This window comes from Silurus aristotelis (assembly GCF_946808225.1).
Source record: "Silurus aristotelis genome assembly, chromosome: 23".
Taxonomy (NCBI): Eukaryota; Metazoa; Chordata; class Actinopteri; order Siluriformes; family Siluridae; genus Silurus; species Silurus aristotelis.
The window spans coordinates 12,166,557-12,181,574 of NC_139596.1; the positions used below are offsets into that span (position 1 = coordinate 12,166,557).

The 15,018-nt window shown below is 34.9% G+C and overlaps 2 protein-coding genes and 1 long non-coding RNA gene across 4 annotated transcripts in view; 2 read left to right on the forward strand and 1 right to left on the reverse strand.

Moving 5' to 3' along the window:
- Positions 1-7,517, forward strand: part of malt1 (MALT paracaspase 1) — an 11,268-nt gene extending 3,751 nt beyond the window's left edge. The window contains exons 3-17 of one of the 2 annotated variants that reach the window (XM_083527568.1): positions 93-220; positions 607-754; positions 1,811-1,989; positions 2,126-2,222; positions 2,340-2,393; positions 3,227-3,250; positions 3,348-3,371; positions 3,536-3,739; positions 3,873-4,050; positions 4,375-4,443; positions 4,569-4,696; positions 5,704-5,853; positions 5,991-6,145; positions 6,286-6,405; positions 6,566-7,517. In XM_083527568.1, coding sequence (XP_083383694.1) covers positions 93-220; positions 607-754; positions 1,811-1,989; positions 2,126-2,222; positions 2,340-2,393; positions 3,227-3,250; positions 3,348-3,371; positions 3,536-3,739; positions 3,873-4,050; positions 4,375-4,443; positions 4,569-4,696; positions 5,704-5,853; positions 5,991-6,145; positions 6,286-6,405; positions 6,566-7,015 — 2,108 coding nt within the window. In that variant the 3' untranslated portion in view covers positions 7,016-7,517. The remainder of the gene's footprint in view (positions 1-92; positions 221-606; positions 755-1,810; positions 1,990-2,125; positions 2,223-2,339; positions 2,394-3,226; positions 3,251-3,347; positions 3,372-3,535; positions 3,740-3,872; positions 4,051-4,374; positions 4,444-4,568; positions 4,697-5,703; positions 5,854-5,990; positions 6,146-6,285; positions 6,406-6,565) is intronic. The other variant, XM_083527569.1, reaches the window with a different exon arrangement.
- A 2,836-nt stretch (positions 7,518-10,353) lies between these two features.
- emb (embigin) lies at positions 10,354-14,516 on the forward strand. Its single transcript, XM_083526601.1, has 8 exons — positions 10,354-10,539; positions 10,873-10,935; positions 11,153-11,342; positions 11,864-11,952; positions 12,581-12,708; positions 13,568-13,856; positions 13,945-13,969; positions 14,342-14,516. Exons 1-8 carry the CDS (start codon positions 10,440-10,442, stop codon positions 14,406-14,408), a joined length of 951 nt encoding a protein of 316 aa, XP_083382727.1. The 5' UTR covers positions 10,354-10,439; the 3' UTR covers positions 14,409-14,516.
- On the reverse strand, positions 10,875-13,403 carry LOC310718071. Its single transcript, XR_014531043.1, has 2 exons — positions 11,490-13,403; positions 10,875-11,373 (listed from the first exon to the last, which is right to left on the reverse strand). It is a non-coding gene; the product is annotated as an uncharacterized lncRNA (long non-coding RNA).
- Positions 14,517-15,018: the final 502 nt, after the last annotated feature.

Genomic DNA, 15,018 nt, shown 5'->3' on the forward strand with positions numbered 1-15,018 from the left:
CATTTATTTAACAGGTTTTCCTTATAAAACATCATAGTGAAACTAAACAACAGTTTACTCTTTTAATTAATATTTTTAATTGATGTTGACAGGAATTCAAATCCTGATCCAGCCTCAGTCCGTGGCTGTGATAGTTGGACACAGCGTTCGCCTCAGCTGCTATGCTGCTGCCACTTTGGGTTCAATCATGCAGTATCAGTGGTTCAAGGCAAAAAAAGAGGTATTTTACTACAGATGATTTTAGATTGTTATACTAATCAAAATACATCCGTGAGATTGAATCGAAACGAAACTGAGAAATTTTTTACTTTACCAAATGTACATTGTATACCAGAATTGGGCATGTTTATGACGTGTTTACACACATATTTATAATCACATTGACACCCTTAGGTTAATATTTACCAATACAGCAGCAGAGTAAAATGAGATAATATACAGCTTCATACAATTTCAAGAATATTGCATTGATCGAGCCTGTCTTATTAGATTTTTCCTGTTAATCCCTCATCCCTTTTCTTAACTATAATCTTTTATATCATTGTAAATGTGCAGTTACGCTTGCAAACAATATAGGCTTTTATTTTTGTTCTTCATGGCCTTCAGGTTCCTGGTAGCTCCTCTTCAGACCTTGTGCTGACTCCTGTCCAGCTGCAAGATGCTGGGTTTTACATCTGCAGGGTGAATTGCGGTGACTCCTTCGAGTTTAGCCACTGGGTTCAGGTGGATGTGCTGAATGTCACACCAGCATATGGTAAGCAGTTCAATTTCTTTTTACAATTAGGAGATGTTCTTTGCTAGTGCCCTCACAGTATAATACTGAATAATATAGAGCAGAAGAATACTATTAAGTACAAATAACCTTTATGGGTGAAGGTGGCGGCTCAGTGAGTGTTCTTTCATGTATCAGATTAATTATGCGTTAACACAACTTAACTTGCCTGACAAAGTGAAGTAAACCAAAAGATTCTCAAAAGCTACAAATCATGCCAAGATCCAAAGAAAATCAGAAACAAATGAAAAGAAAGTAATTAAAATCTATCAGTCTGGAAAAGGTTATAAAGCCATTTCTAATGCTTTGGGACTCCAGTGAACCACAGTGAGAGCCATTATTCACAAATGGCAAAAACATAGAACAGTGGAGAACCTTCCCAGGAGTGGCCGACTGAAAAATTACCTTAAGAGCACAGCGACGACTCATACAAGAGGTCACAAAAGACCCCACAACAACTGGGCAAAAATGGCCCAGGAGGAAAACCACTGCTTAGCAAAAAGAATATAAAGGCTCGTCTCAGTTTTGCCAGAAAACATCTGATGATCCCCAAGACTTTTGGGAAAATACTCTGTGGACTGATGAGACAAATGTTAAACTTTTTGGAAGGTGTGTGTCCCATTACGTCTGGCGTAAAAGTAACACCACATTTCAGAAAAAGAACATCATACCAACAGTAAAATATGGTGGTGGTAGTGTGATGTTTGGGGCTGTTTGCTGCTTCAGGACCTGAAAGACTTGCTGTGATAAATAGAACCATGAATTCCATTGACCTCTTTGTTTTTCTTTTTTTTTTTTTTTTTTTTGGTCAAATGGATTTTTCATATGTTCTGAAGCAAGTTATGTAATGTAATCTAATGTAATCTAATCTAATCTAAATTTAATCTAACATTGCAATTTTGTCACCATTGAATTTCATAACGTGCCTGGGTTTAGAGGCTTAGTAAAAATATTTCAAATGGTAAATATGGTCCTTAGTTGTCAGTATAGTAATTTATGAGTAATTTTTATTTTATATATTTATTTTATTTTTTTAAGGGTTGATGTCTATTCCTTCTGAGGGAAGACTGAGAGTGGTGATACAGCCCAAGCCTCAGTCTTTGCTAGTGGGAGATGCTCTGTATCTGGAATGTGGAGCTGTGGGAAAACCGCTTCCACATTACCAGTGGTACAGGAACGGGGCTCCTTTAAAAAATGTCACCAAGAGGAAACTCAGGGTAAGAGATAAGTTAAAGGGCATGTACATACACGCATGCTTTCTGTCACAACACTGTCTTTTTTTTGTAAATAAAAGCTTTGTTTTAATACATATTTAATCAGTTGATTGGGAAAAAATCTTGTTTGTTGGATTAGATCCCATATTTGATGTTGGAGCACCAGGGAAGATATCGCTGTGAAATTTCGTGCAACAATGAGCGGACCTGGAGTAATGAAGTAGACATCCTTGTAGGTAAGGCAGCTCAGGAAAACATATTAGCCTTATAAAAAGCTATAGGGGCTATCATATCATAGCTCTACCATTAACCTCATAAAGTCCAGTCCTTAAGTAACTGCTCTTGTTCTAAAGTAAAAGGGCCAAGGACAAGCTTCCAGTTTTCAGGGGCTACAGAATGTTCTGAAGGTATTTAGTAAGACATGATATCCCTCCTTCTTTTCTTTCTTTGGGGATTTTGGACATTTAATCCCTTCACCCAATCTGAATCTGGATATCTATAAAACCAGTTCTAATCAACACCTGGTGCATGAACATAATTCCATGCTTTTTGTCACAACTTTGTCAATACCCTTTTCATATTTTTTTGCTGACTGGTGGGATGGAGGTAGCAGCAATAAAAGATCCTTCTATGGAGCTGAGCCTATGTTTAAAAAGCAGGATATGGTGGTGAGAAATAGTTATTTGTGTGTGCATGTGCATGTACTCAACATATTATGGTATTTTCAGCTTCTAGTCTATTTCATTTATTCTTTTAGTGCATGCAAATGTGACACCTTTTATAAAAAGAAAAACATCTAGATGCATGTGTTTTGTCCGTCATCTGAAAGAAGTATTTTTTCAGAATAAACAGGGAAGCTAAGAATTCTTAGCTACTCAGAAAACCTGTCTTCTAAGAGTATACATTATTTAAGAAATACATACATTATATATATATTCGAGATATTCTGTGTATATAAGAAAGCAGAACACTGGAGAACACTATCATTCATCTAGATGTATTTGCATAGCTCATACTTTCCTGTTTTTTACTCTCACAATGAAACCATCTTCAATTAACCTTTAAAATGTAACAATTTTCTTAACAAGTTACAAAAAACTTCTAATTTGCATGTCCTTGATTGATTTATGTTTGATTTTGTTCATCTTTTCCTGCTTCATTTCTTTTAATGGTGGCATCTTTTGTCATTTCATATTGATCTATTTCAATTGCTTATTAATTTGTTGTTGTTGTTTAACAGATGATTTCATAGCCATCGGGCAGTGTAAGTGTTCTCACTAATACTATTATAGATTGTTTCTTTTAACCCTGTGCTCATGTTTAGTGATTTTTATTTCTGCTTTTTTGTGTTTCATTTTCAGATAACAGTCTCGAGAAGCCGTACGGTCAGTAATATCAAATTTGAGTCCACAGCATGTGTCTTTTGTAAATAGATTTTTTTTCTTAAGCTAATTTGTCTGAAAGTTCCTGACATTTAGATATCCAAATTGTAAAATTTTTGATTGTTGCACAATTTGAACACTTTTTATTTTATTCATTTTTGCCACAGCCACAGATAAAGTGGCGTTGTTGATAGGAAACATGTCTTATCAGAACCATCCTCAGCTGAAGGCACCCATGGTGGATGTTTATGACCTCACCAACCTGCTCCGCCAGCTCAACTTCAAAGTGGTTTCACTGCTGGACCTGACTGAGTCAGAGATGCGCAATGCTGTAGAGGAGTTTTTGTCTCTGCTGCACAAAGGCGTTTATGGTACTACAGCCTAAAAAAATAAATCATTTTTAATATGTATTGTAAAACATGTGTGAGAGTGTTGTTTAATAAATCTTAGGACATTGGGCTTGTTCAGGTAAACTGATGGTTAGATATTTGTTTAATTTTACAGGCTTGTTGTACTATGCTGGACATGGTTATGAGAACTTTGGAAATAGCTTCATGGTACCAGTTGATGCTCCAAATCCATATCGATCAGCAAACTGCTTATGTGTGCAAAGCATACTGAAACTGATGCAGGAAAAAGAGACTGGTCTCAATGTCTTCCTTCTTGATATGTGCAGAAAAAGGTAAGGTGTAATCTGTAGTATTGTGTAAAAATAAGTTTGAGGCAAATAAAAAGCTTTATTACTATATATATATATATATATATATATATATATATATATATATATATATATATATATATATATATATATATATATATATATAGTATATATAATATTATATATAATTTATATTGACTGCAACTATAAAACTTTTTTTTTTTTTTTTTTACAAACAATCCAGGTTAAAATCTTAACTTAATGAAACTTATTTTTAAATGCCATATTTGATCTGTTTAGTATAAAAAAACCATATTTTTTCCTATTATCCTGTAAATGTTCTTTCAGAAACCTTCATGATAAGGACATGCCAAATGTTATACTCAAGGTCACAGCCAACGTATTTGGTTATGCCACGTAAGTGTGTCATTAAAACTAATTAAACAATGTATTTGTTTTTGTGAACATTAAAATCCAAATTGCAGAAATCTTTGCCTAACTAAATCTAACAATGTAATTGTAATAATATTTTACCACTCAAGCTGCCAAGATGCAGAAGCTTTTGAGTTAAGCTCCAGCGGGCTCACCAATGGCGTCTTCATCAAGTTTCTAAAAGAGCGCCTTCTGGAAGATGAAAAAATTACTGTGCTCCTGGACAGCGTAGCAGAAGGTGTGGAGATCATACTGTATACTCAATATATTTATTGATTGAAACTTTGAAGCATTTTTGCTGAATATGGGTGTCTGTCAAACGCATTAAATGTAAATATACTGTACATTTTCTACTGCTGTATATAACTTTTCATTTTTATTTGATGTATTATGTAAGAAATGTGTGACTGTGTTTGCTTTAACAACTAAATAGTCTACAGATTGACATGCTGCTAGACCTCAAAGTGTTTTATTTTTTTATACTACAGGAATATACTCTACAATTACAGACATTTTTTATTTATTAACAAATGACACGTCATAGTTTTACGCATTCTTATTTACATTTTATATCGTTGAACATCAATTAGACAAACACTTGCTGTCACTTACATTGTAGAAGCTATAAATAGACATTTTTCTGATCAGCATGTCTTTAATCTGTCTCTGAATTTTGTAAAACAAAAAAAAATTGTTGAGAAACTGGGAGACTTCTTTTCTGAAGATTTTCCTTAGAGAAAGCTTTATCATTACATTTTTTGGTTGTTAAAAAAATTTGATGTTTACATTTTTTTTTGGATATCTCTTGAATTTTGTCTAGAATATTTTCCCCAATTACAAAGGCTATTACCTGCTTTCTTCGAGACCTGTGAAGCTATCGATCTGCATTTGCTTATTTGATGTCAGGGGGTGGCGTACCATACTCAGAGAAAAGCCCTGTTCAACAATTTCCAAGTGCATGATTTCACAGACACCTATGATTGGCTAGAGTTTGGCTAGAGAGAATATGTCATTCGTCCCTCCTGAGTGTATAGACAATTGGATCCCATCCTTGGGAACAACTTATCATTACAGTCTGAATGTTCATTTCTAAATAAGTAATCCCGAGCAATTCAAAAACAAGTCATTTTAGGTGATAAACTCATGGTTTTTAAAAACAAAATATTACAAAATCAGACGTTAAAATTGGTATACTAGCAGTCTTACGATTTAGCACTCTTTATGTGTTGTTGGACTGTGTTGCAGACATGGGCCAGTTTGATCCCACGAAGGGAAAACAGGCTCTTGAGATCCGCAGCAGCCTGTCAGAGAGACGATCCTTGACTGATCCCATCCTCCCTGGAGAGTGTTCAGATGTGATCCAAGCTCACAGCCTCCTTTGGGCAAAAGCACACGGTATATTTTTGACAACTCTGTCCTCAAATTACAAGAGGTCTCCTCCTAAATAAGCATTACCAGTGATGGAAATGCTGTCAGAAAATATTATATAAGACTGTAGAATCTATAAACGATTTATTTTTCTTGCACTCCAGAGTTACCAGAAAGCATGACTCTGGACTTTGAATGCGGCGTCCAGATAAAGTTGGGGTTTGCAGCCGAATTCTCTAATGTCCTAGTCATCTATACCAACATTGTAAAGATGCCAGAGGACATGTCCTCATGTCAGGCTCACCTCCTCAACCTTTCAGTGAGCATATGGATGATTTTTTTTTCTTCCCCAAAAGATAATTCCATTTGAATATATAATGTTGTTTCGTGTCGTAAACTCAATAGCAGTGAAAGTTTGGACAACAGAAAGTGGCGTCGTATTTCTGTCTTTTCCTGCAGGACCTCGACCCTAAGATGATGAATAAGGAGACTCCAGAGGAAACAGGAAGTTACCTGCTCTCTGGAAGTCTTCCCCAGCACTGCCTTTATACCAGACTCAGTTCCTTACAGAAGCTTAAGGTGGGATTAGATTATGATTTGTGTTTGAGAATAAATACTAAGTTAAATACCCTAGTGTCTTGAAATCTATTCTTTGAATAAGAATGTATTAATCAGCAAGTTGGCTATATACAACTCTGTTCTAAATTTTTTAAAAATTGTTTCTTTGTCTAACCCACAGGAGAATCTGTTCTTTACTGTCTGCCTGCAAGCTGTATTTAAATCTTTAGATGAGCCGGTACAGTGGAATAAAGAGGTAAACATCGGCAAGCCCCTAATAGCAAAGCTGGACCTGCACCGGCCAACCAGGAGAAACAGCTGTCAACAAACATGTTTAATGCCCCATAGCCCATGCACCAGCCCGAGTGCGAGCCCAGTAGCTGAGCGGCTGCTCATCCATGGCATTCCCTGTAACCACCCACAGTCTAGCAGCCCCTTTCTTCGCGTCTGTGAGCCCTTGCACAGAGCCGCTGGGGCTTATGCCGACTCTGACCATGATGATTATGCATATCACTATGAAGATAATTCCTATTCACCATACATGCTTCAACCCAGTGTGCCCATTGAAGCTACTGAAGACATTGAAGATATGCAAAATAGGTTCATGGACAGCTTACATGTATACAACTAGCTTTAAAGTGGGATAAAAAAAAAAAATGCCTTATGCCTCTTATAAAACTTGTCGAAGGTGCTCTTCACCAAGTGGATATCCCTTTCTGGCCTTGTGATTTAGTTCAACAGGATTTAGGTACGATGATAAATAACACTCTTTATTTACCCGACTATTTGCTCTCTAAATAACGCTCACAGAGTTTGGATGTACCATTTAGCCCCTTGTCTTGTTTGTATGGTTGGTTCCAATTAGCTGTGGTCCATGTGGAATGTTGGTTCAGTATTTTGTTTAACTGGAATAAGTATCCAACCTGCCTTTCTCCATATATTCATATACTGTATGTAATTGCTTACAGAATGCAATGTTTTATAGAACATTTTAAATTATATTTGAATTAGAATGTGGTTTACAGTTCTTCCTCATGTATTTAACAAAAGGACCATTTGACCAGTCTAATATTTATTTTTATGCATGTTTGTGTTGGTTGTGATAAAGGAAGTAAAAGATTTGCAAGATGCCACATGGCCTTGTTAGTTAGAATAAACTGCCACTATAACTTTATAAATCAAATATAATGTATTATGCAGTAGCCTCTTTACAGTATCCATTAAAACGGACAACAAAAAAGAATATTTTTAAAATGATTAGTTTTGTAAATAAAACGATTTTAGATACAGTATAATGCTAACACTATTTGGATGTAACATTAACCAGACCTATAATATTACATATTAAGTAAAAAATAAATATATATTTTGCCTTACTGTCATGTAATAGGGTTAACTAGATTTAAATACTCCCTGAAAATGTTTGTCACATTTACTTAGGCTTAAATAGGTGACAATTAGTGCATGTGTAAAACCCATTTCACGACAACAAAAAAGCATGGAGCTGAAATAATGATTGGGTTTCACAGAGGATTTTGCTTAAAGGTAAGTTGTAAACCATAACTGCATTGCAGATGCTATATAACCCTTATCAGTTATATTTAATTATTGATAGCAACAGAATAAAACAATAAGAATAATCAAATGATGACCAACTCTACAGTACTGTAATGGTACAATAATAATCCTGGATATAATAATAAATAACTGCATCAGTAGTGTTTTTTGCCTACTGATTTAACGTACCGTTTCTTTTAAAAGCCATACCAGACTTAGATGTCTTTTGAACTTGGGGGATCAACACTATTATTTAAACAAAGGATCCCTTAATTAGTGTTATGAGTCTGGTGGCAAAATGCATCTAACACGCCTATCCAAAAGGACTTCAGTTGGGTTGAGACCTGGTGACTTTGAAGGTCATGGCATATGAGTCACATAATTTTTATCCTCATTAAACGAAACTATGTGATCACTAGTGTGCTGTGGATAAAGCTGTCACCCTAAAATAGGCCTTTTCATCATAAGAAAAGGTGATTAGTCTTAATAACTTTCTGTTTTGAAAACATTCTGACCCAGTTGTCTAGCCATCACAATTTGGCCCTCGTCAAACTCACTCAAATTCTTACGCTTGCCCGTTTTTCTGCTTCTTTGAGGACAAAATGTTCACCCTACCCACTAACAGGTGCCATGATGAAATGTTGTGTGTAATAATGTGAAATGACAGAAGGAAAAAGTATTAAACATGCTTACTGAAATTAATTTAATACCTGTAAAAAAGCCCTTGTGTGCAATGACAGCTCCAAGACACCTCCTGTATGGAGAAACTAATTGCATGCACTGCTCTGGTGTGATTCTGTGGGCCTCTTCTATGAACTCTGATCTTTAAATCTTTCAATAGATTTTTTATTGGATTCAAGTCAGGTGATTGGCTGGGCCTTTCTAGCAGCTTTATTTTTATTTCTCTAAAACCAATTGAGAATTTCCTTGGCTGTGTATTTGGGATAATTGTCTTGCAGAAATGTCCACCCTCGAAACATCATCATCTTGGTAGATGGCAGCACATTTATCAAGAATGTCTTGGTACATTTTTCAATTCATCCTTCCTTCAATAATATGACATTTTCCAGTACCATATGCTGAAAAAGCCCCACACCATGATGTTCCCACCACCAAACTTACATATATACACCGTTGGTATGGTGTTTTTTTGGGTGATGTGCAGTGCCATTTGTCCTTCAAACATGGTGTGTATTATGGCATCAAAAGAGTTACATTTTGGTCACATTCAACCAGAATACATTCTCCCAGAATCTATTTCACAGGCTTTTCCAAATGTGCATCAAACTTTAGATGGTACCTGCTAATTCCAGGTCTTTCTGAAGCTCACCATAAGTGGTCCTTGGCTCTTAGACAACTCTTCTGATAATTCAGACACTCCTCTGTCAGAAATCTTGCAAGGAGCAACTGGTCATGCGGTCTATGGCGTAAATATGTTCTTTCCAGTTTCAGAATATGGCCCCAACAGTGGAACAGGAAGTTTTTAAATCCTTCTGTAACACATGCTATCAGTATGTTTTGCAACAATAAGGTTGTGAAGGTCTTGAAAGAGCTGCACGTGAACCCATTGGTGAGGCTTCCAACTATTTTGTTGTTATCAACTTGGGCAGAAACGAGATGTGAAACTAACAGCTGATAGAGAAACTAGTTGCAACGGAAAAGAATTTAGAATGGTGTAGAAGGTTGCACAATTAATCATCTAACAACAAGTATATGGTTACAGAAGCCAAGGAGAGTTAAACCTAAATAAGAAATATATGAAGTAACACATTTGCCAAAACATCAACCAAACTCCCCCTCTTCTGATGATTTATTCAGATTTATTCAGCCATTTATATTGTAACCCAAATGAGGATGGGTTCCACTTTTAAATCTAAGTACTCTTAAGGTTTCTTCCTCATAACAGAGTTTTTCCTTGCCACAGTCACCACGGCTGCTCATCAGAGATAAACACACACCATTCACCTTAACTGTTGATTTCTGTAAAGCTGCTTTGAGACAATGTCTGTTGTGAAAAGCGCTATAGAAATAAACTTGACTTGACTTGACTTAATTTATTCATATTTATCAAACAACATTGCAAGATGAAAATTCTAAACACTTTAATATATTTGGGTTACTGGTGGAGTAGGGTATAAACTAAAAAAAAAAAAAAAAAAAAAGAAATATATACAGACTTTGTAATTATGCACGATTATTCCTCACAGATCTCCCACAATGCATGTGTTCTTTGCTTAGCAGTAGGCTACGTGACTGTGTGCTTACTGCAGGATCATTTGATACAAGCTGGGGTTGGCCTTTCCATCCTCATGATTCATTTAAAACAAGCAGATCCCACTGCTGCAGAGTCACCATGGCTGCAGAGAGAGCGAGCGAGAGAGAGAGAGAGAGAGAGAGAGAGGGAGGAGGAGCTGAGAGTGAGAGAAGTGGTGTATGAGTGTGTGTGTGTGGGGGGGGTGTACAGAGGTGCTGTGTTCTCACAGGCCCATCATACTGAAATGCGTCGATTTGGACTAATTCCAAGGAGTTACATGGAAATCTGCAATATGAATGCTTTACATTTGTTACTTGTTTTGCTTTTTTTAGGTGTGAACACAGGTACAGTATTTGTGTGTTTCCTGAGGGTATATTTGTTATTTATTATCTGTCTATAAACACTGGGGAAGGTTGTTTTAGCTAATGCTATGACCTTCTAAATGTAATTTAGGTTAAAATGTGTGTAAAGGATAATTCTTCACATTTTTATTTAAACAAGGAAACAATTATATTTAATATACAAACCCTTTAGATTTATTCAATTATTGAATTTATTGTTGTATGAATTATTTTAACTTGACTAAAATATAAATCCTATACCTTTAAAATCTGTAACCTTTTTTTGTAATGTAATTTTGTCTGTTTTGTTTTATTTGTTTATTTTTTTCAAATAAGAGACCACCTCCTCTCCAATGACCAGTGATGCTGTTACAACACGTAAGACTATAGTGCATACAGGTAATTTCTTTTTTCATGTTCTATGAGCCTGATTGGATCTTTTAGTAATTGTAACTTTTTACTAAAATATGTACTAAGTCTTTTATATAGATTGTATTTTTATACACATCATAGTAAAAACTTGGTATTCAGGGTTAATTATTTGTTATTATTCATTGTTGTTGTTGATATCTAGAGGCATATTCTGCTTCTTAGTTTTCAATATTTCAACACACAGGTCAAAGTAGTGTCATCGTTGAACAGCTTGAAATCCTGAAACCCCAAAACATAGAGTTTTTGTGTAATCTGACTGATTTTCCAAATAAGCCCCAAAACATCACAGGCTATTGGACCAAAAATGGCAATGTAATTGAAAATTCTGAAGAAACTATTAACAGGCACAATGAACAATATTTCCTCCAAAAGAGGTATGTATGAAGTGGATTAACTCTTTAAACTCTTTATTACTCATTACCCATTATTTATAATTTACTAACTAATGAAGATACTGTAGAAGTGTGAGGAAGCCAAATCTGCTGACAGCTTCTGGGTATAATAGGCAAGGGTATAATAACACTGTATTAAACAAATAAAGATTATATTATAAACTCATTTAATATTTCAGGGACTGTGTTAAATTATTCTAATAGTAATTTAGGCTATTAAATGTAGATTGTAGAAAATCTTTTTTTTATATTTTTTTTTTATTGAATTTACTATAATTAAACAAAATCATCAGCATACTATATATTGTTGAGACCATTAAAAATGTTGTGGGTTTTTTTTTTTTTTGGCATGTGTAGATATTTGTTATAGATCAATAGTTACAGTATATACATTATTAGGTAATCTGCAACATTTACAGATGTTTTATATTGTATATTTAAAGTTGTATACCATTCAACAGCATTTTTGGGAAATATTTACATACAATACTTTATTTTCACAGCTTTAATATCCAGGGTAGTGATCTAGGAAATTACTCGTGTATCTTCAGAAATTTGGAAAATAAGGAAGAAGCTACTTTTGTTTTAAAAGGTATGTTGGCAAAATGTCATGTTATAGCTATGATTTTTTATTCCAACGTCCACTTTTAGCTACTCTCCTTATATCAGCGGTACTATTGGGGACTCTAAACCAGAGGTGCACAGGAGAGTGGTAGCTCAGTGGTTAAGGTGCTGGGTTACCGATTGGAAGGTAGGAAGGTTCAAGCTCCTGGTATCACCGGGCTGCCACTCTTGAGCCCTTGAGCAAGGACCTTAACCCTCTGCACTCCAGTGGTGCTGTATCATGGCTGATCTTGTGCTCTGACCCTTATAAACAAGTTGAGATATATTTGTAGAAAAAAATTTCACTGTAATGTATATATGACAAATAAAGGCTATTCTACTGCAAACTTTTTTCTATGAAGGGCCAAATATCAAACTTAACTGAGGGCCATGGACCAATTTGTTCTCACCAGCATACATTGAGAAAGCTGAAGAATTGTTTATTTGGTCATTTCTGCTCTAAACAATTCAAATACTTTAAAATCAAATAGTGTGTCAAATATGTTATGGTGAATTGGAAAATTTTTTATTTTTTTTTTCAGTGTGCATAACTGCAGTAAAGGTACTGTGAATGTAAAACAAATACGAATATTTCAAACTGTGTTTGTTTTGAGTAGCACCTGCATTTAAAGACAAGCAAAACAGGCCCATAGTGAGCTATATTGGAGATTCAGTTGTATTGGATTGTGGAATCAAGCAAACACCCAAAACATGGAATTGGTACAAAGCCAATGGCACTGAAAGGGTAAAGTATTTTACACATTCACAAATGTTATCTATAAACGCTGTAACTTTATAACTAATAAAAAGCTATTATCTCACAGTTTTACATTAAGTGAATACATTTGGATCTAATTATAAGTAACTAAATACTGTAAACAGGATACTTTACTAATTTTTTATTTTTTTAAAAATGGATTCTTACTTCGCACATTTGGAAAGATTTTGGCAACCTGAGATTTGTTTGCTTAACTGTAATGACTTGACTAAATTCTCATAAATGCTGACTTGTAGTTGCCTAGATGAGTTGTTCATTTAAACCAACTTAATTAGGTTTACAATGACCAATATACTGTGATTTTCTTTTTTTTCTTAAACAATTGTGAGAAAATAAAATAGAGTTTACAATTAATTTCCATACTTATAAGGTAAATACATTCTGTAAATGTTGGTCCAAATTAATATTTTTATAATAGTGGCATTTTTCATTTTTAAGCTTCCTAGTCACTTGTGTGATCATGTGGGTGATGTTTCTGAAATTCTGGAGTGTAACTCAACCAAACTTCATATTCTTTGAAAAGAAAAATGTCATTTTAATATCCTGGTCAGATAAATGAAATTATTATTTGGACAAGTTACACTAATGTACAATTGCACAAACTTAGGAATGCATGGGTAATATATACTTTTATTATATTTAATATATTTGACTTTAAAAAATGGGTCCATCTTGAAATGTAGTTGTTCAGATCCAGTATCCAGCATGGTTCAATTCAGTTGTAATTAAAAAGTCAATGCATGTTATTATATGTTCTTAAGTATGTAATATGTGTTGAGAAAATCACAGACAAATCAAATTTACTGACATGTGCATCCATTACCAGGAGCATATCAATGCCACAGCTGACCCCACTGCCTACAAGATCTTCTTGTCCAATAATATCACCAAACTCACTCTGCTGAACTTGACTAAGGAAGATTCAGGTACATACATATGCAGTGCAGTTTTCGACATCAAACCCATCGATTCGCAGTTGGAACTCAAAGTTTTGTCCTTCACTGAGCCGCTTAAGCCATTCGTGGCAATTGCTGTTGAAGTTGTCGTCCTTGTCACTCTCATCCTGCTCTATGAGAGACAAAGCAACAAACGAAAAGGTCCTGTTGGAACCACAGGTAGGCCCAAAAATAACAGAAAACAAATATACCTGAGCAAATATGTACTGTTTGATTTAAACTGAGCACTACTGTTTTGTGTTTACAGAGAATGGATTGTATGAACATTCTCCGTGAGTATATATACTGTATGTCTGTGTGGGGCTTTCCGTAGGCCTGTTTACCACAATAGTAGCATTGTAGATGTCTAGAGCTTCAAGAAGTAGTTGAAGGTATCAGCAAGTACGCATGATTACAAATATAGCGATACTTACCACCTCTAATGGTTAAGATAGGGGAAGTAGAGCTATCATTGCATGAAACTGGAAGCGCACACTATTTCATGATATGCCAGAACACCGTTTTGTACAGTTGGTGTAAAATACTGGTCTAATCCATAGGATGACATTTTAATATATAGTATGGGCAGTTGTTTAAGGCTTAAAAAGGTGTATGAATATAAAATCACCCTGAACATTACTCAAACTATATTACATTTGTTATAGGACACAGGAGGAGAACACTGCTGAAGATGGAGGGACCACAGCCAGACAGAGGAGAGTGGACCAATAACACAGCCAGTTCATTCTTTATTAAACTTTTGTTGTTCAGCATACTGTAGTTACATATCACTTTAGTATTTTAATGTTGCAGCAACAAGAAAAGAACATATCATACTCTGGATGAAACTGGGTGCTACATTTAGAAGTGCACATTAACTATATTTAAATCTCATGAGCAAAACTTCAAGATAATCAAGCAATATTATATATGATAAACATAAAACAGTCTAAATGTGTCCTAATGCTTTCCATAATGTTAAGTTTTTGTTTTTGCCTTAAGTCTACTAATCTTGAAAAGCTCTGCAGTGTTCCAGGCTTTTTTAAAGATGATCTCTGAATGTATAAAATCTAGATAATTTTCAGCTCAAACGGTCCAAAAAAAAAAGTTTCCGTGAAGTATCTTTGATGTTTAAATGTAATTTCTCTTACTTTGTTGCTTTGGTAGCAAAGCGGTTACCTTTTATTTCCTGTTCTGAAGTTTTTTGAGGTGTAAGCCTTTTCAAAAATGCCTTTTTAATTAATAGGTGTGTGCGTATAAAACTTAGCCTTCCTCGTGCAATAAGATACAGCAAAACTACCAATGTTAAAAGCATTGCTGTGTAATGTTAAAAGTTGTTGTA